The sequence below is a fragment of the Scyliorhinus torazame genome, chromosome 17 (assembly GCF_047496885.1).
Source record: "Scyliorhinus torazame isolate Kashiwa2021f chromosome 17, sScyTor2.1, whole genome shotgun sequence".
Lineage (NCBI taxonomy): Eukaryota > Metazoa > Chordata > Chondrichthyes > Carcharhiniformes > Scyliorhinidae > Scyliorhinus > Scyliorhinus torazame.
This window is the reverse complement of record NC_092723.1, coordinates 168,504,323-168,526,193: the sequence shown is the minus strand read 5'-3', so window position 1 is coordinate 168,526,193 and position 21,871 is coordinate 168,504,323. Positions and strand designations below refer to the sequence as shown.

At 48.4% G+C, this 21,871-nt stretch overlaps 1 protein-coding gene across 1 annotated transcript in view; it reads right to left on the bottom strand.

Annotated features, from left to right (window-relative positions):
- Positions 1 to 21,871, bottom strand: part of slc5a10 (solute carrier family 5 member 10) — a 236,055-nt gene that overhangs the window by 190,134 nt on the left and 24,050 nt on the right. Inside the window, exons 3-5 of the mRNA XM_072481620.1 lie at positions 16,660 to 16,764; positions 13,819 to 13,878; positions 13,604 to 13,708 (exon numbers count right to left, since the gene is read on the bottom strand). Of these exons, the coding sequence (XP_072337721.1) occupies positions 13,604 to 13,708; positions 13,819 to 13,878; positions 16,660 to 16,764 (270 nt within the window). The remainder of the gene's footprint in view (positions 1 to 13,603; positions 13,709 to 13,818; positions 13,879 to 16,659; positions 16,765 to 21,871) is intronic.

Here is a 21,871-nt window from a genome sequence, read left to right as displayed (position 1 = left end):
CAGGGGTTATGGGAAGAAGGCAGGAAAACGGGATGGGAAAAAAAATCAGACATGATTGAATGGTGGAGTAGACTCGATGGGCCGAGTGGCCTAATTCTGCTCCTATGTCTTATTGTGTTATGGGATCTATCGTTCGCATTGTGCCCGAGAAGCAGCACGGTGCAACGTGACCAGTAAATCACACGTCTATAATCTACCGGGCTCTCCACTTTTCACAAGATATGAATCCTGCCCGTTGTGGGAGGGATCACTTTCTTGCAAATCTGGAAATCTCACTCTAATATGCGTTCCCAAGATCTGACCAAGGTGTGGGATCTAACCTCCTTGCCTTGGAGACCGTGGGATAGCATAGTTCAGTGCTGCTGGTCTGCACAAATGGAGAACAGATGGAACGACACTCGAGAGCGTTTCCCGGGGGATTGGAGGTCCCCAGGTGCTGGCAATCTGAGCAGGGCAGTACCCTGGCATGTCTGGTGCCACCTGGTCACCCTGGCACTTCCAAGGTGCCCAGGCGGCACTGGCAGAGGCACTACTAGGGTACCAGGCTGGCACAGCAAAAGTGCCAAGCTGGCATTTATTGCGTAGTGATGATCGGGCTGGTGGTGCCCTGGGACGGTGTGGTGGGCCTTAGGGACCCAATTATAGTGAGTTGGGGCTTGGGGAGGGGTTCGGGGTCACTTTGGCGGCTTGTGAGATCGGCTCACCATTTAAAAATGGCGTCCCAATCCCCCGCTGCACTGAGGAGTTCCGGCGAGCTGAGCTCCTCAGTGCAATAAAGGAGGCTAATTATAGCCTCATCGGCAAGTTCCCCACTGAGGCCCCTGATCTACTCGGATGGACGTTAGATTGCATGGTGTTTCTCAACACTGAGCACCAGGAAACACCCAGCTAATCCCGCGGACTACGGGAACTGTCCCTGTTCAGGTAGATAGCGCCCAGAGACCTTTCCATTAGATCGTGCCCTGAGTGGGCCGAATCCAGGTGTGGGTCTCACCCAACGAGCCAGGTTTTTTTTTTGGTCAAATCGTGCCCATAGCTTCAGAAGAAGCCATTGTCTTAAAATTGAGACTACGTGCGTAATTAACTAAAAACCAAACTCTTACTCCATTATTGACAAGTTACTGAGTAAGGTGGGCTTTCAATATCGTTAAGATAGAGAAACCAGACTGAGAGTGCGGTATGTTTTAACACGTTTTGGAGCCTTGCCCTGGCCTGAGAAGGGTGGTGGGACATCTGTTCAATTGTTAAAGCTAAATTTTCTCCTCTTACTGTTAATTACTGTTCATTGGCAACTTGCTTTTTATTTTTCTGACTGGCTACCTTTTTAACAGCTAAGAAACTTTTAGAATTCATCACTTAAAAAAGTGTTTGTTCTTGCCATGTAGAACCTGGTGTGGTTTATAATTGAGGAGTTATTGCAAACAAGAGCACCCCATAAGTCTTCGTCCAAATGAAGAATAGTTTTAACAATGACATAAATGGAAGGCCCGAATAAACATCGATATGGTTAATTAATTGAGACTGGTCGCAATTTGTCTGGGTGTGCCATGCTAAACGAGATTGACGGAAAGTGATTTCAGTGCAATGTAATTCTAGAAGGTGTGTCTGTCTACTCACCTCACACATAGGGTGTGGCAATTCGCTGGGGAATTCAGAGATGAGTGTACAGGTAAAGCAGTTGGACCAAAGGATTATTTTGTCAGTGTAATTCCAAGTACATGAAAAATGAGGTATTGCGCTTTCCAGCTAATCATTGCTGGATCAGCACAGAATAACTTTAACATTCACCGCCGGTGGCCATTGTAGCCACCTAAATTGGCCAACTCCCGATTTAAAATGACGAACGGCAAAGGCTGATGGGAAAGTCAGCCAACACAGGCAGAAACCAGCAGGTGCAGGTTTGCTGTGTATTTAACTCTGCAAAAGCCCAGACAGCATCGATACCAGCGACCATCAGCATAACAATGTAGCAGCCATCTGCATTCTGATGAGCAACCCCGGGAACAATAAGTAACATTTGGGACACAGAAAGCAAAGCCAGACTCCCCGGCGCCAGCAGGAGCCAACACAAAAGAGGTTAACGGACACCTCAAGTCCGCCCATCGATCAGGGAACCGCTCCAGTATTGGAGAAATCGAACCAAGCGATTGGAATGAAGTCCAATCACCTAGAACCAGGTGCAGGGTCTGCCCCGAAAGGCGGGAAGCCCCTGGGGACTATAAGAGTTAAGCCCCAAGTTCAAATTGCTCTCTTCGTCCTGCCCGGGTCACCCAGCAACACAAACCAACATTGACCGTGACCGGTGCAGTGACCACCGAAAGATGTAAGTCTTAATTCAACGCTCGCTACGAGATAGGCGCTCCCAGCTACCAATCCGTACCAACTTCGAATCCCGCAGACTCAGAACCCGAACGAAAGGCCATTTGTTCCCCTGACCTGGTGGGCCAGTCCGAAGTTAAGTATAGGCCTGTTAGTTGTAGAAGTAGCTTAGACGTCGAATTTGTGCATGAGTAGCGATTACTGTGTGTAATAAATGTGCTTTGATTTGAATCTTACTAATCGGTGTATTGAGTTATTGATCATTACTTGGACTTGAACCTCGTGGCGGTATCATAAAGGTACCTGGCGACTCAAGAGCAAAGGTAATAAAACAGAGCAATTGAACCAACCGGAAAGTTAGCAACATTATTTGGCGACTCCGCAGGGACCCGATCTAGAAGTGGCATACCCACTCCGGCGGAACCCAGAATTTGAATTAGAGATCCAATTGGGAACAGAAAATCACAAGTGTTCAAGCAGTTCTGATCAATACTCATAATTCGGAAGTGTGTGTATGCATGCGTAACTAACAGGGCGATAAGGTAAAACTGATAGATTTTTTTGTTGCAACAAAACTGTCGGGAGTTTGTATTTCAGAAAGTAGCGAAAGCCGTACCCGTATTTACAGCTCCGCCTTAGTCCCCCTGTTCCAAATTTGAAGAGCAGCATTCGGATAGGAAAGATGGCAATGCAGGCAATGCAACGCCTCATGAACCCCGAGGAATTTGCGGTTGCAATGACCAGCAGCAGTAGAGTGGGACAATGTCCCATTTGGGAGGAAGAAATCAGGAAGTACCTCAAAGGGAAAGGATGGCCCCTTTGGAGTGAATTTTGTGACAACGAGGAATCAGGCCCCGGGAGTATAGGACATACTTGGTGGGAGATTCACAAGAAGAGCTTAGGGAAAGCTTGAAAGCCGATGGCAATCGTGTCCTGCTTGGCACAATTGCGAGGCATAGAGGAGGTCATTAGGACACTCCGGAAAGAAGTAGAAGGCATACATCGAATGAGTAAGATTGATGTAAGCGAGGTAGAAAAAGAGAACTTAGAATTAAGGAGGAAGTTGGCAGCAAAAGATGGAGAGGTGGATGATGCCAAAAGGGCACACCAGTCTTGTCTGGCGCACTTAAGCAGCTTCCAGTCCCAGTATGAAAAGGCCTATCAGGACACGCAACGTGCAGTCCTGGTACGTGAAGAAACAGAGAAGCAGGTAGAAGCATTGCAGAGGCAGTGTGGTGACCTGAAGGCAGCGTTAAGAGCACTCCATGCTGCCACCACAGAGCAAAGACAAAGCACGCTAGATCACGCAAAGTGCCGGAAGCAGATTGCAGAACTGCAATCTCTGCTTTGAGTTCAGAAAGGATTCTAGGAAACCTTTGGAGCAAAGTTAGATGAGGAAGACGGCCCTGATTGGGAAGAAATAAATGAGACAGCGCAGAGATATGCTCAGGGAACATGTGCGCAGGGAAAGCCACAGAAGAGGAAAGCGCCCCAACCCCCCACAGAGCAGATAGTTCAGGCTCCAATGAACCCAGTAACCACCCGCTGCACAGCCATATTGGACGATACGGAATTTCTATACTACACCCCCTTAACAGTGACCCAATTACGGGACGCGTGCGAGAAAATCACACCGTTCCTCCCCACCTCAGACCCCCACCATTTCTTTGCCAGAGTAAAGCAGCAGGCGACCATGTACGGCCTGGATGAGCGAGAGCATGTAAAGCTCACAGTTTTAAGTTTAGACCCTTCAGTAGCAGCAGTCCTTCCCGACCCACAGAATGTAGGAGGAGGCATCCTTGCAGAAATGCATTCCGCGATCCTGGATGCAATTGGGTATAACCGGGGTGACCCCGTAGATGGCCTCAACAAATGCAGGCAAAAGAAAACCGAGCACCACACAGCGCTCGCTGGATGCCTGTGGATCCACTTTGCAGCAGTCTTTGGAGACTTAGACCGCGCCCATTTGTCCCCAGACGACATGGCCAAATGGACCCGCACCCTTATCTCCCATGCCACAGAAACAGGACAAAAAGCTTGTGCCAATTATGATCCCTCAGAGGAGGCTCATAACGAGAAGTGGGTAGTAAAAAGATTGTCCCGCGCCTGGGAGCAATCTGTACAAAGCAAACCCGCAGTTAAAAATCCCGAAGAAAAGCAGGCCGACGCAGATGTACAGGAAGTTAGAACACACCAGAACGCCGCATGGGTAAATGAAGGAAAGAACAGCCCCCAACCCAAGTCACAGGAGTGTTACAACTGTGGACAGTTGGGACACTTCGCAAGAGAGTGCAATGCCCCTAGAAAGCCACAGAGAGCCCAGCAGACGGGCACTCTGAGTAAGAAGAAGACAGGGCCGATTCATAGGGTTAGCGCCCGTTCAGATCAGACGGACCTGACCGGAACGGACTGACGGTGTACGGGCTTCCCCAGCTGGGTCTGCGACACCCTTTGGGATAGGTCCGGACGACCGGTAGTTGCAGCACAAATTCGGGGACAGCCCATCGAATTTCTATGGGACACAGGAGGGTCCCGCACCACAATAAATTCCCCCACCCTGTTTCAAAAGGCCACGTGGCCCACTACAGCCACTATCAGCGGCTTTACAGGCCAGTCACAGCAGGGACACATCACAGCCCCTGTACCCATTCGAATCGGTAACATCACCACCAAGCACCCCGTGGTTTTAGTCGATCTGTCCCACACAGCAGAACACATTCTGGGAATCGATTTCATGAATTCCAACAATCTTTCATTTGATCCAGTCAACCAGTGTGTCTGGAAGATGGCAAAATCCGCAAGAGCCCCCGCAACGCTCAACATAGGAGAATACGCGAACAAAATTAGCGCAGTAGGCGAATTTTGGTTCAACCCGACCACGCTTAGTACGGACAAGCAGGTTAGGGCAGTTCTGCAAAAGAACAGGGCAGCATTCGCGACCCACAAACACGACTGTGGACGGATGACTGGTTCCGTACAGATCACAGGACCTGACCCTAGACCCCAAAAACAGTACGGATTTCCCCAAGAGGCAGAGGGAGAAATCTCAAAGGTAATAGATAGCTTATTAGAGCAGGGCGTACTTAGATCAGTAGCATCCACTAATAATGCCCCGATTTGGCCAGTGAGAAAGCCCGATGGATCATGGCGCCTGACCATTGATTACCGGGAACTCAATAAAATCACCCCTGCAGCAACCCCCACAGTAGCCACAAGTCCCGAGACCATGCTCAAGCAGGGACTCAATTCCCGATTCTTTACGGTTTTGGATGTCAGTAATGGATTCTGGTCCATTCCATTGGCAAAGGCGTGCCAGTACAAATTTGCCGTCACTTTTAAAAATCAGCAGTACACGTGGACATGCCTGCCACAAGGATTCCACAACTCCCCCTCCATTTTCCACCGACAGCTGTCAAATGGTTTAGCCAAATTCTCTCGCCCCGAATGTCTGGTACAGTATGTAGAAGACCTACTACTGCAGACAGACACCAAGGAAGAGCACATCGAGCTTCTGTCCGAACTCCTGGAACTTTTACACTCAATTGGTTGTAAAATTAACCCCCAAAAGGCCCAGGTTTTGGAAGATAAGGTGATATATTTGGGAACAATTATCACGCACGGTAAACGCGAGATCGAGCACAAAAGGATTGACTCGATTGCTAAATTGCCCCTTCCCCAGAACGTTTCAGCCCTCCGGTCGTTTTTAGGACTGGTTGGCTACTGCCGAAACCACATTGACGGTTTCGCCAGCAAGGCAGCGCCCCTCTCAGACCTCCTAAAGAAAGGAGCCCCCTGGGAATGGCTTCCGCAGCATACGGATGCTGTGGACTCTTTAAAACAGGCACTCATAGCAGCCCTCGCACTACAAGTTCCAGACCCGCTTTCCCCCTACGCTATAGAGGTAGCGACCACAGACCGCACCCTTTCAGCCGTGCTCCTGCAGGAACGGCACGACTAGTTAAGACCTGTAGCTTACGCCTCCAGAATTTTAGATGCTGTGGAGCAGGGATTTTCAGCCTGTGAGAGGCACCTGCTCGCAGTATTTTGGGCAGTTCAGTATTTTTCATACATTACCGGACTGAACCCCATCACAATCCTCACAGAACACACCCCCACCCAACTTTTACTGGACGGACGACTCAAGGACGGTACAGTCAGTCAGATTAGAGCAGCGAGATGGACCCTTCTATGCAGGGACGGGACATCACTGTTAAAAGGACAAAGGCCCACACTTTTTTAGCCGACAACCAACAGTACCCCGGAACGCCCCATGAATATGAAATTATCTCTCCACACCACAACACAGGCCCCTTTATTGCGAAAACACCCCCCAGAAAGATAGGTAGTTCAACCCAGAGCCCCAAGCACACAGCCATGTGCGAGCCCATAAAGATATACGTGGATGGATCTTCCACAGTATTGGATGGGAAGCGCATAACAGGTTGCGGTATATATGTCGAGGACGCGCAGGGACGCGCCCTAGAAGAGATAGCAATAAAACTCCCAGGACACTTAGGCGCGCAGGCAGCTCAGCTTGCGGCCATCGCATATATAGTGGAACACCCAGGTTCCTTCCCCAGCCCAGCAGACATATACTCTGACAGCCTCTATGTCTGCAACAGCCTTACGGAATTCCTGCCCCTGTGGAAAGCAAGAGGATTTGTTTCCGCAGACGGAAAACCCCTCCCCTCAGCCCCATTGCTCCGTCACATTTTAGAGAGAGCACATAACAGGACTTTTGGTATAATCAAAGTTCGAAGTCACCATCGTTCCTCCCCCCCTGGAAATGTAAAAGCCGACGCACTGGCTAAAGCAGGTTCCAGGCATGGATATATTTGGACACCCGCTGAAAGCTCACCAGTGAATGCAGTTCAGGTCTCACAGACTAGGATCGAGGATCTAGTGCAGGCCCAGAAGCAGGACAGCAATCTCAGGGAGATTTTAAAAGGAAACTATCCAGCACCCTACGAGAGGTTTAAAAATGCTCTGACCACACATGACGGTGTGGTGTTAAAAGACACCCTTTATGTGGTTCCTGAACAGGACAGGAATCCACTGATTTGTTTGTTCCATGACGGTCATGGACATCAGGGAATCGATCCCACTACAGCCCACCTCAGGCAGCTTTGTTGGTGGCCGAATTTAAAGGACGATGTTAATCACTACATCGAGAATTGTCTTATCTGTGCCCAGAATAATCCGGACAGATATGCCAAAAAGGCTGAGCTTAGTCACACCAGACCCGTTAATGGCCCCTGGACTAACCTCTAGATTGATTTTATAGGACCACTGCCCCCTTGCAGGAATGGTTATAAATATGTACTTGTGGTAATAGACACATTTACGAAATGGGTGGAAGCATCCCAGCCCGCACAAACACGGCAAAGACCACAGCCAGGATTTTGACCCACCCCATCTTTACAAGATGGGGACTCCCCCGCAGCATTGAATCCGACCAAGGTTCCCATTTTACGGGACGTGTCATGAAGAACGACCTCACGATATTTGGCATTACCCAAAAATTCCACATTGCGTACCACCCACAGTCGAGTGGTATCGTGGAGCACATGAATCGGACCCTAAAATCCACCCTCAGAAAAATGGTCCAGCAAAACAACACCACTTGGGACTCAGTCCTCCCTTTTGCGCTGATGTTTTTGCGTAATACAATTTCAACTTCCACAGGTTACACCCCACACACCCTCATGACCGGACGCCCCGTGAAAGGCACAGAATTTCTATTAGGTTTAGACTTGACCAGCCCCGAGGTGACGGCCCTCACACACGAGAAAGCAGTAGAGCAATTAGTGGATAATGTTAAAACGGCTCAGCTAGCAGCCGCAGTGAAATTGGGCACAAGGAAGAAACAGAGCAAGGCTTGTTTCGACAAGACAGTGCATGCGACTGAGTACAGTATAGGACAGCAAGTCATGCTCTCCGTACACAACCGCAGCACATTCCTGTCACCAAAGTACTCGGGTCCGTACTCTATTGCGGACAAAGTAAGCCCTTCCGTCTACAAGATAAAGTATCCCAACGGAAAGACTGCGTGGTTCCATATCAACCAGTTGAAGGCATATGGAACACAGTCTAACCACTCATACCACGTCATGCTCGACGCAGCACACCACACCCCCCACACAGCCAACGTAACCCTACCCTCCCCCAACACGTCCAACCCAGCCACGGACTCAACCTCGACTCCACCCCCGAAATATACACTCTGCCCCGGAACGCCCACAGACTGCAGCAGCAGAGACAGCGACTGTGACTTGGACGATAGCCACAGTACGCCTCCCTACTATCCCCATGCAACAGGACCCACACCCAGCCAATCTGACCACGATTCGAGTGATCCCTTCACGATCAGTTTCCTAAACAAACCCCACCACCGACCACCGACCTACCATGACGACCGCGATTCCATCCCCACACAACTAGACACCACCTATTGGAACAGAGACAATTCGTTCAGACTCGTCCGGAATGACGAGAGCGATCCGAAATCATACCAAGCAACCCTTTCAGCCCTGATACATTCAAGAGTTTGGCATCCGTGAGAAGATGACGTCCTTGAGTCTGACTCCCAAAACGAGAACCCCTTCGCGACCCTGTTCGCAGCCGATAACTGAGGTGTCCAGATGATGTTTTAAAAGGAACCGCTTGGGAGAATACGGTGTCCTTTCTGATGGAACCTGCAGCTTGTTCAATGTTGTGTGTAGTGTTTTGTTAAATGTTGTATGTCAGACCGGAAATTTGTTTTCACGGCTCCACGTCTTTTTGGCCGAAACCTCTGAGGACTTGCCCACAGAGACTTGCTATTGGCCAGACGCTAGTTCAGAGGAACTAGTTTGTCTGCAGAGACTTGTTAAGGTCCCAAATGCCAGTTCAGCGGAACTCGTCTGTCGACAGATGCCACACTCCCGTTCATAACTGCCCTTCTGGTTCGAAGATAGAACCACTACGGCAGCCCCCCACGATGACTACATTTCTTGCCCGTTATTGTCGGTTGCTCAGGCAGCGGAGAAACGGCTTGGGACCCGCCCTGCCTGGGAACCCCCCTCTGGTCAGCTACGCTCGGGTAGGGGAGACACGGCATTGGTCGCCCTCCTACCCGGGGACTCCATCCAACTCTTACCCGTCGCGGCCCATACGCACCTCATTTTGGAAAGTTTTTGTTCAAAAAGTTTTGTTTTGTTTCAGGTAACCCTTAGGTTGCCAACCATATGCTATTTACATCCTGAAACATTTGGATGGTAAACCGCACAGTCTGCGAGACGGCTCGCACTGGTTCATTATTTGAAAGTGTGTCTTGTCCTAAAATTCAGTTTTTGAAAAAAAATGAGGGAGTCACACATAGTGACCAATTATAAAGGGAGTAATTGGCACTAAAGGACAGACAGGCTATCATACGAGATGTTAAACCAAGATAGTAACAGATACTATGCTTGTTCACACAGAAGTCCAGAAGCTCCAGGACCGGAGAAGAGAAGAGAAGAGAAGAGAAGCAAAAGAAGAAGAACCATGAGGACATCCTCCGGATTGTTCATCGTTATAATGGACATTTGGTTGTGCGCGAACGCGAAAACCATGACCTCAACTCCCCCAGCCGTTAATGATTCACTTCCCCACAGTACCCAGAGCCCGGTCACAAGCGACACCACACCATCTTGGTGTGACAGGTTTATAACCTGGTACTCCCTGTCCTACGTGATAGAATCCTTATTGGTATTGGTGATACTCTGCTGCATCGTGCAGACTATGCGTCTAAGGAAATGGAGAAGGAGAGCCTACCGCGCTCGCACCCCGGTGTATAGGATCAGATCCCCTATTTTTGGATACGACCAGACTCCCGACCCCCGCGATCTATAATAAAGAGCATTCGTTTGTGTTTTTGTTGTAAATAAAGAAATGTTCATGAGCAATTGTACGATCCTGAGCTTGACTGCCAAGCCAGGAAACATGTGTATAAACTGCTATGATTTTGTTTGTATAGTTGAGGAAGTTAGAGTGATGAAATGTTTAAGTGAGAGTAGTGTATTAAGGATAGTTAGAGGTTCCCATTTTTTTTGTTTTGTAATGCATGTCCCTGTATGACATAGCGCCCCTTAGAATTGTCATTTTTAAAAAAATTTGCATAGTTATGGTCAGTGTAGAGGCCATGAAAGAAGTGCTCACCAGGTCAGGGAATGAAAGCATCGTAGTTATGTGATCCTTCACGCTTCGCGTTAGGATCACAAGGAGGGTGTGTAGCCACCTAAATTGGCCAACTCCCGATTTAAAATTGCGAACGGCAAAGGCTGATGGGAAAGTCAGCCAACACAGGCAGAAACCAGCAGGTGCAGGTTTGCAGTGTATTTAACTCTGCAAAAGCCCAGACAGTATCGATACCAGCGACCATCAGCAGTGTGGGTGAACGTCCTCTTGGGTTGAGAGGATGGGAGAAATCTAACAGCCGTGATGGGCCCGATCTGGGGCACGACACGGCTGGTAAATCCCGTGAGAGGCCTCTCGCAGGATTTACATGGCTCGCCTCTAATGGGAACTTGTGAGACATCGCTACTTTGATCCCGCCATTGTGGCCGAGATCCAGCTAATCTGCATGTTGGATTGGATTTATTTATTGTCACGTGTTCTGCGTGCAGTCCAGGCAGATCGTTCCATACATGAAAAACAAATACAAAGGACAAACATAAAATACACAATGTAAACACACAGACACAGGCACGGGTGAAGCATACAGGAGTGTAGTACTACTCAGTAGAGAAGATATGTGAAGTGATCAGATCAGTCCATAAGAGGATCATTCAGGAATCTGGTAACAGCTGGGAAGAAGCTGTTTTTCAATCTGTTAGTGCGTGTCTTCAGATTTTTGTATCTCCTGCCCGATGTAAGAATTTGGAAGAAAGAATAAGCTGGATGGGAGGGGACTTTGATTATGCTGCCCACTTTCCCCAGACAGCGGGAGGTGTAAATCGTGTCAATGAGGCGGCATTGTGTGATGGATTGGGCGGTGATCACGGCTCTCTGGAGTTTCTTACTGTCTTGGACCGAGCAGTTGCTATACCAGGGCAGTTAGGATGCTTTCTATGGTGCATCTGTAAAAGTTGGTAAGAGTTAACGTGGACATGCTGCATATCCTTAGTTTCCTGAGGAAGTATAGGCGCTGTTGTGCTTTCTTGGTGGCAGCATCAATGTGGGTGAACGAGGACAGATTGTTGGTGATGTGCACACCTCGGAATTTGAAGCTGTCAACCATCTCCACCTCGGCACCATTGATGCAGACAGGGGTGTGTACGGCACATTGCTTCCTGAAGTCAATGACCAGCTCGTTAGTTTTGCTGACATTGAGCATCTTGAGGTTTTGCGCATCACTTTCCTGGCGGGAATCTACCCAAGCACCAAAAAAAATGACTCAGTGTGGGTGGATAGCAACTGGATTGCGCCGATCCGTCCCAATGGGAATCTCACCTCTTTCCCCACCAGGGACAGCACGTGGAAATGTTTTGGGAGAATTTCGTGCGAGGGATTTTCTGCTTCCACTAAATCGGTTAACATGGACTAATGCTCCACAAAATAGGGGAGAGGGGTGTCTCAGACAAACCGCTATGTGTTGATATGGTCAAGTCCTATCATGTAATTTCAGGGTTGATAATTTAGTCGTGGGAGCAATTGACTTTCATGAAACATCAAATAAAAGAATATTTGAAATGGACAGCGTTTCCCGTGTGGACAGGGCGGGATTCTCCACTGCCCGCTGCCAAAATCGAGTGGGTGGAGAATGGGTTTCGACCTGAAATTGGGGCTGGCGCCGGTTTGACGCTGGTCAGCCATGCCCTGCCCCCCTCCAAACTGGCGTTATCGTGATGCGCACTGCACGCTGTTGCAACAGCGTTGGCGCGTATTCGGCCGGCCCACCCGCGATGGTCCACCCCCGACGGGCTGAGTTCCCGCGGGTCACATGCAGTCCCAGCCGTGCGGGAACCCGGCATGGCGGCCGCGGTCTGTGTCCAGCGCCGCCAGACGTGGCCGGGATCCGTGCCGCTGGCCAGGGTGGCTTCTGTGAGGGCTGGGGGGGGGGGGGACTGGTGGGGGTGGCCAGGAGGTGGGCTGTGGGGCTGCAGATGGCAGGTTGGGTCTGCGCACGGCCGGCGCCATGTTGTACGACACGACCGCTGCAGGTCGCCAGCTGGGCGCATGCGCGGCCCGAGACTCGGCCATTCTCCGGTCATTTCCGACGTGGGAGGCAGGAGTTTCACCCGGTGCTAGCCCCTCACCGGTCCCGGAATCGGTGAGAGTTTCACGCCGATTTTTTGGTTGTAAAAGACCACACATATTCCGCTGGCCGCTGAAACAGAGAATCCAGGCCTGTGTATCTTGTTTGATCTGTTTTGGATATAAGACTCTGTGACGGGTTTGCAAACATCAGGTCATGTCAAAGCTTGCATTTATCTTATTACAACACTTTACTGATCCAACTCATCGGTGCCTGACCAAACTTTATTGAAACAGATGTTCTGTTTTTTCAAGGCCCCCCAATCTCAATGGCTCAGTGGGTAGCACTGTCAACTCTGAGTCAGACAATTGTGGATTTCAGTACATACTCTCGGTCAAGACTCCCAGTGCAGCACCAAGCGAATGCTGCACTATCATAGAATTTACAGTGCAGAAGGAGGCCATTCAGTCCATCGAGTCTGCACCGGCTCTTGGAAAGAGCACCCTACCCAAGGTCAATACCTCCACCCTATCCCCATAACCCAGTAACCCAACCCAACACTAAGGGCAATTTTGGACACTAAGGGCAATTTATCATGGTCAGTCCACCTAACCGGCACATCTTTGGACTGTGGGAGGAAACCGGAGCACCCGGAGGAAACCCACGCACACGGGGAGAACGTGCAGACTCTGCACAGACAGTGACCCAAGCCGGAATCGAACCTGGGACCCTGGAGCTGTGGAGCAATTGTGCTATCCACAATGCTACCGTGCTGGCCTCAAGAAGTGCCATCTGTGGTATTTTTAAAGGATAGGCTTGCAGCCCACGAAGGTACAGACAAACAAGAGCTTTATTGGAAAAGTGTCTTCAAACGGCCGATGACATCAGCCATCAGGTAATCAGACTCAAAGTGACCTTGTTCCAACTGGGAACAAACATGAATACGCAACACCATCTTTCAAATAAAACATTAAACTGAAGCACCAATTGCCTTCTCCGATGGATATAAACGGCCATGAGGCCACTTTTAAAGCACACCAACAAAAAATGGACAGAAACTTTACTCACAGATATCTTTGTGAAAACAGATAACAACAGAGACAGGGCAGATAAGTACATCCGAATCCTTTCCCCTCCAAATCTCTTTTGAAGGTATTCAGGCATGGTTACAATCTGTGACAAATAATTGGTAAAAGACCAGTTAGCATGAATATAACGAAGCAAAATCCACCCATTTACGAATCTGAATGAAGTTGTTTGCAAAATGCACCTGAGGTACTTACCCCAGATGATATGTAGACAGGTACAAATATCCAAGCCAGCAACAAAAGCACATAGGTAGCCTGTTGGGACAATTACAGAGCAAGTCATTGACTAGCATAGATTATTGTTCAGTTATGGAAGCTGAAAAGTAATCTGTTTCTCTCTCCACTTATGCTGCCAGACATGTTGAGAATCTCCAGCCTATACTGTTCTCATTTCAGAAGCTGAGCATTTGCTTATTGCAATAAGTATGTCGGGATAAAGTTTCTATTTGGAATGCTAATTAGCTATTCCACTACAAATTGCACCAAAAAAATGTGCTCGTTTTACAAAATGTTCTCTCTCCCCTACCTACCCTCCCCCAGTTTCTGCTCAAACTCATATACATATCACACCAGCAGAATCTGCATGGATCATGGCACTGATGCAGCATTTGAATATTTTAAAATTTCCATAACAATATTTCTTGATATATTTAAGAGAGGGAACTTAGTGCCGTGCAGTTTGATTGATACAGTTGAAAATGGGTTTATCATGGAAAGAAAACATTTTAAATTGGTGTCAACCCATCGCTTGTGGTTGAAAATGACCTTCCAACAAAAATACACAAAATTAGTTTCTTGTCATGTTTGGGGTAATACCGATTGTTTTCTCAGTAAATTTTGGCAATTAAAAACATTCAAAAGACTTTTAAAACATATATATTAGTGCCCATTCCAGCTTAACCTTGGGATCCTCCTCAAAAGTCTAGAAACAAGCTTAATTAATGAAAAGCCCCAATGATTATTAATTCACTGGGAGGGCGTGGTTGGTTTTGAGAGGGGCATGATTTGAATGCAACATCTTTAAAACTAGCACGAAAGTCGCTAGAAATTTGATTTGCATTGTATGCAATTTGCATTTAAAATTCTGCAATTTTTGCGACAGTTATACTGACCAAGCAGGTTCTCCAGGCGGCCAGGAATCAGACAGCACAGAGGGAGGCTATTCGGTCCATGGGTGGCATGATGGCACAGTGGTTAGCACTGCAACCTCACCGCGCCAGGGACCCGGGTTCAATTCCGGCCCTGGGTCACTGTCTGTGCAGAGTCTGCACGTTCTCCCCATGTCTGTGTGGGTTTCCTCCGGGTGCTCCGGTTTCCGCCCACAAGTCCCGAAAGACGTGTTGCTAGGTGAATTGGACATTCTGAATTCTCCCCCTGTGTACCCAAACAGGCGTCGGAGTGTGGCGACTAGGGGCTTTTCACAGACACTTCATTGCAGTGTTAATGTAAGCCTACTTCTGACAATAATAAAAAGATTATTATTATTACAAAGATATATTTTAGGGCAGCACGGTAGCATTGTGGATAGCACAATTGCTTCACAGCTCCAGGGTCCCAGGTTCGATTCCGGCTTGGGTCACTGTCTGTGTGGAGTCTGCACATCCTCCCCGTGTGTGCGTGGGTTTCCTCCGGGTGCTCCGGTTTCCTCCCACAGTCCAAAGATGTGCAGGTTAGGTGGATTGGCCATGATAAATTGTCCTTAGTGTCCAAAATTGCCCTTAGTGTTGGGTGGGGTTACTGGGTTATGGGGATAGGGTGGAGGTGTTGACCTTGGGTAGGGTGCTCTTTCCAAGAGCCGGTGCAGACTCGATGGGCCAAATGGCCTCCTTCTGCACTGTAAATTCTATGATAAATTCTATGATATGCATCTCAGTCTTGAATATACTCAACAACTGAGAATCCACAACCCTCAGGAATGGAGAATTTCAAACAACCGCAACCCCTTTGAGTGAAGACATTTCTGCTCAGCAAAGTCTAAAATGGAGAACTCCTTATCATGAGATACCACCCCTAGTTGTGGACTGCCCAGCCGGGGGCAATCAGCCTTTCGGCAATGGTACTGTCAACCCCTTTAAGAGTTTCAATTTCAGTTAGAATCAGAATGGGGCAGTCAATCTGAAAACAATGAATACAGCAAGCTTCTGAAGAACAAATGCGATTACGATAAATCGTGTTGCTGCCCTGTTGTCATTGATGTTGGATTATTAAGGCCTTAGAATACAAGAATGGCACAGCTACTGTATTGACGTTACCATTTTATAAGTCTAGGCATAACAAATATAACACAAAGTTTCCCTCTGTTTTAAGTGTAGCAAAATTGTAAATCATTGCTTCAAAATGCTTCTACAATTTTACTACATCTAGTCCACTGAGAAAATCAACTCCCATCTTGCCCAAAGCAAACCACTGCAGTGCTTTGCCAAGCCTGATCATGGACCAGTCCAATGGATGTCCATACTCACCAATGCCCTCTTGGGTTATTGTACCTGAAGGAGGAGGCGGATTGCTCAAAGTCCGTATTCTAATAAAGGCAGAAACCACTTGCCACACCTGTAGACAAATCATTAAGCCAATTGAGATTGTCTTTGTAATTGGGCTTAATTATAAACTAGCTCCAAATTAAATTAAACGAACTTAGCTGTGGCGGTTTCGTTCACTCATTCTTGGTCATGGATTTGATGCCAGGCCAAAGAGGATAAAATTAAAAGTAAAAACCAAAAGTGTATTAATATTTTGGAATCCCCTACCCGAGAGAGTTGTGGATACCCTGTTACTGACTATATTCCAGGCTGAGATGGATATATTATGGCATTTGTAACTGACCAACGATTATTGTCGTTGATAAAAGATTGTTCATTGCTGGGCACCCACTTCTCTCCATGTGTCAAACTGTTAAAAATGTAATTAAATAGACTACAGCAAGTTTTAATGATAGATATTGAAAAAACTGCAATTCGAAGCAGTTTCTCCCCCACTGTCACTCCAGACCAAAAATGGTGAGCTCGTGATTTTTTTGTAGATTAATGTTTATCTTACATTCCACTCAAATCCAGCAACAGCAATTCCTCCAGCTGCCCCTGTTCCAGCCAGCCCAATGAACAGTCCAGAACCTTCACTGCTGGCAAATAGCGATGCCCCGATCTACAAATGATAAAAGGAGAAGGGTAATATATTAATGACAGTTACGTTGGACTTTGAGAAAATGGTTAGTGAATGCCCTCTAAAGACCCAAACCATGCATTGCACCCAGGCTGAAGTGAACCAGTTCAGAGTTTCTTCACAGCAGTGTTTTTCAGCCTTTTTTCCTGTGACCCACTTTTGCCAACTGGCCAACCTTTGAGACCTACGCCGGCTGACCTTCAGGACAGACACTCACCGATATTCGCGACAGACACCACATTCGCTTACCTTTAAAGCAAAAGAGGAGCTTGTTTGGTCTTCATATCTCACTTGAATCATGTTCAAAGGAAGAGAGGAAAATACATATATCAGATGCAGACATCAGCCAATTCCTTTGTGCCGTCTTCATCCTTATGTAAACAGAAAATCCAACCTCGCACATGTAGGTTGTCTTGAAGGGCAATGGCAACAAATTTTGTGTTTTACTCAGCACTGGATATTCCTGGGAACTGTTGCACCAGAATGCTGACAACCTCATGGGCTTTTGGCGTGTTTTTATTGTGGTATTATAGGTCAGCTACAGTAGCATAGTCTTTTAATTTGGAATCACCTCTTGGGTCTCAATCTCAAAAGACATTATTCACCTACAATGTCTCTTTCAAAATCTAAAACTTCTCCTCTCATTTCTCAGTACATCCCTGCATACAACACACATGGGCTTTGCATTCCTTATTTGCATTGGCATCATTGACAAAACCATACAAGAAATCATCTTTATACTGCTTTGTTCCCGAGTTAAATTTCTCTTTTGTAGACTGTTAACCAGAGGCACTGGAGCTCTGTTGAGAGCTAGCACTAGCACTGCTCTGTCCTGGACTCTCCTGAGCAGCTCTCTCCAGCAGGTTCTGTTGTGAGATCCTGTCGAATAGGTACACTGCCTATTTGAGTTTCTGACCAACTCTTATTTTTAAGAAAACCATTCGTAGTCACAGTTCACTTGCCTTGTTTACCAGCAGCTGGAAAATGAAAACAACACGGCTCCATGATTTGGCACTAAAAGCACATACCTGGAGGGCTCTAAGTTTCCGTGCAGGGCATGTGACCTGATCTCTGCTGCTGCTTCTGGCCGGAAGACTGCAATTAGCCTCATTAATTTCCATTTAAAATGCTGCAACGGTCACCATTCCCGATTTAAAAGCCGGTTGCGGCTATTGGGTGCTTCTCCCACAATCAGGACCACTGCAGAAATGGCACATCTGATTGCTACGCGACCTTCCCAACATCTGCCCATGACCCACCTGTGGGTCACGACCCTCACTTTGAAAAACCTTACTTTGCAGCGCAGGAGGTTATTATTTAGGATTCCTGCCTGTTTAAGACAATATTGGGCGACATCTGTCCAAAGCTATTTATACCAAAAGCAATTATGCTGATAATTAAACGATAATCTATTTAAAAATCACAAATCATGTCAATTTATATTAATCTTTAACATAGAAGAACGTCCCAAGGTGCATGCTAAATTAGCAAGAATTTAGTCATTAGTCTACAAAGTACTTTATAAATTTTTAAACTTTACTTTTGCTCCTCCCACAGTCTCCTCAGGCCATGCACAAGATCATTATCAGAGGCGGCCTTAACCATCACCAGTCCTACTCTGTGCATTGCGGCTTTTACCCTATTCACACACTGGCCTCTCCATCTTGCTGGTTGTAATTGGGAGACATACTTGGGAAGAGATGGTCCTTGTTTAGCACACTCAGACATGGCACACTGATATAATGGTACTGTAACTCAGTGGATAGCATTCCACTCTTTGAATCAGAAGGTTGTCGGTTCAAGTCCCACTCTAGAGCTTAAATATAAAAGATGGGCCGCTTTCTCTACACAGTGCTGAGGGAGTCAAAGGTGATGTGTCGGGTGTTCTGGATCACATACAGGTCACCAACACTTGAAGTAGTGCAAGAGTATTTTATTAAAAGGTTAACTATTTAAACATACTTGAACTGTGGGTAAATACGATACTAGCTTTAACTATAGACCTTTGCCTTGTCCTAACCAGTTGATGCACTCAGCACATGGTGAATGTCTGTGTTGCAGGCTGTGAGCTCTGTGCTCCTAGCTAGCTGCTACTCGAATGAGCGGGAACTCTGATGCCTCCTATCTTTATAGTGTGTGTGCTCTCACTGGTGATTGGCTGCGGTGTTGTGTATGTTGATTGGTCCCACTGTGTTCCATCAGTGTGTGTCTGTACCATGATATACTGGTGTATATTATGACATCCCCCCTTTTATATAAAACAATGTGCCTGCGTGACAATAAATAGTGTGTGGTGAATGTTCCTGACTACGTGTGTGAAATATTTACAGGATTATGTACATAAAACTAAGCTATTTACATGGGAAGGTGCCTGGTGCAGAAAAAACAGTGTGTCACACAAATAGCCCTGGTACCATTCTTGTGAATCTATACAGCATCCTCTCCAATACCTTCATATACTTCCTATAAAGTGTGGTCACAATACCCTAGTTGAGGCCAAACCAATGTTTTATAGAGACTTGTCATAACGTACTTAGTTTCATACTCTATGCCCATACCTTTAAAGCCCAGGATACTGTACACTTTATTAATGGCTTTCTCAATCTGTCCTGCCACCTTCACTGATTTGTATAGATATACCCTCAGGCTGCCCTGCTCCTGCATCCTTTTTAGAATTATACCTTTATATTTTATATTGCCTCTCCTCATTACTTCCTACTAAATTGAATCAACTTCACATTTCTCTGCAATAAATTCCATTTGCCACTTATCTACCCAGTCTACCAGCCTGAAAACATTCTCCTGAACTTAACCACTTTCCTCCGCAGTGTACACAAAATTCCAAGTTTTGTATCATGTATCATTTTTGAAATTGTGCCCGGTGCATCAATGACTAAGTCTATAATATATCTCATGGAAAACAGGGACATTAGCACTGACTCCTCAGGACCCCCTTGTGTAGCTTTCTCCAGTTTGAAAAACAACCGTTGACCACCAACCTGTTTCCTGCCACACTGCCAATTTTGCTGCTACTGTCTCGTTTACTCCACGGACTAAGTTTGCTGACAAGCCTGTTGTGTGGCACTTTATCAAATGCTTTTTAGAGGTCTGTGTACAGCACACAAACTGCATTACCCTCATCAATCTTCTCTGTTACATCAAGATCTCAAGCAAGTTAATTAAACACAATAAGCCCTTAAGAAATCCGTGTTGGCTTCCTTAATTCATCCACATTTGCCCAAGTTACAGATACCTTTGTCCCGAATTATCGCTTCTAAAAGCTCTCCCATCATAAGGGTCAAACTGGCTGGCCTGTCGTTGCTACGTTATACTTACACCTTTTCCTGTCTATGGGTGTAACATTGGCAATTTTCCAGTCCTTTTCCACCACCCTTGTTTTTATGAAATAATGAAGAAGAACCAGTTCATGGGCGAAATTCTCCGTTATCGGCGCAAAGTCCGCCGATCGGCGCAAATCTGACTTGCGTCACGCCGGAAAAAAGGTTCAAAAGTCTCCGGCCCGAAATGGGCTAGCAGCGACGTGACGGGATCCGCGCTTCCGCACGTGGTTCACGCCATGCAGCGTCATACACGCCGCACGGCGTGACGGCTCATAAGGCGTGACGCTGCTCCCCCCCACCCGACCAGCACACCCGACCGGAACACCCGACTGGATGGCTGGCCGCCGCTCAGCCCCGAGGTTCCAGTCACGGGATGTGGAGGCGCTCCAGGACGCAGTGGAGCAGAGGAGGGACGCCCTGTATCCCGGGCACGGCCGCAGAGTTGCCCCACGCCACAGCCGGCGTCTGTGGAGGGAGGTGGCAGAGGCCGTCACCGCTGTGGCCCTGACACCACGGACAGGCACCCAGTGCCACAAGAAGGTGAACGACCTCGTCAGAGCAGGCAGGGTGAGCCCCCCCATATCCCCCCTCCCCATATCCCCCCTCCCCCATAGCCCCCCTCCTCCATATCCCCCCTCCCCATATCGCCCCTCCCCATATCCCCCTCCCCATATCCCTCCTCCCCGATATCCCCCCTCCCCATATCCCCCCTCCCCCATAGCCCCCCTCCTCCATATCCCCCCTCCACATATCGCCCCTCCCCATATCCCCCGCCCCATATCCCTCCTCCCCGATATCCCCCCTCCCCATATCCCCCCTCCCCCATATCCCCCCTCCCGCATATCCCCCCTCCCCATATCCCCCCTCCCCATATACCCCCCTCCCCCATATCACCCCTCCCCCATATCCCCCCTCCCCATATCCCCCCTCCCCATATCCCCCATATCACACCCTCCCCCATATCCCCTCTCCCCATATCCCCCCTCCCCCATATACCCCCCTCCCCATATCCACCATATCCCCCCTCCCCCATATCCCCCCTCCCCCATATCCACCCCTCCCCCATATCTCCCCCTCCCCATATCTCCCCTTCCCCATATCCCCCCTCCCCCATATCCCCCCTCCCCCATATCCCCATATCCCCCCCCCATATCCCCCCTCCCCCATATCCCCCTCCCCCATATCACCCCTCCCCCATATCCCCCCTCCCCCATATCCCCAAGTGAATCCAGCCCTAACCTTAACCTCTGCAATGCACGCGCAACCGATGGCGTGCATTCATATACCTGCCTAACACTGTTGCCTTTTACCCCTGCCACCACCCCCACCCACCCACCCCCGCCACAGGAGAAGCGCGCACACAACACCAGGGAGCATGTGAGGACTGGAGGAGGCCCAGCTGATGAGAGGCCACTGACCGAACACGAGGAAAGGGCCCTGGAACTGGCTGGCGGACCTGACGACTGATGATGCAGAGGTCGGGGGCGTAGTAGCAGGTGAGCCACCGACAGCCCGTCCCCATATCCCCCCTCCCCCATATCCCCCCTCCCCCATATCACCTGATCACTGCCTGCGTGTCTAACCATGCATGCTTCATTGTGTATCGCAGGAGCAAACGTCGAGGCACCCATCCCTGCAGATGCAGACCGCCCGCGGGATGCCCCTCGCACACCACGGGAGACGGAGAGACCCGGACCCTCCGGCATGCGACGCCCGCAGGATGCCCCTCGCACACCACAGGAGACAGA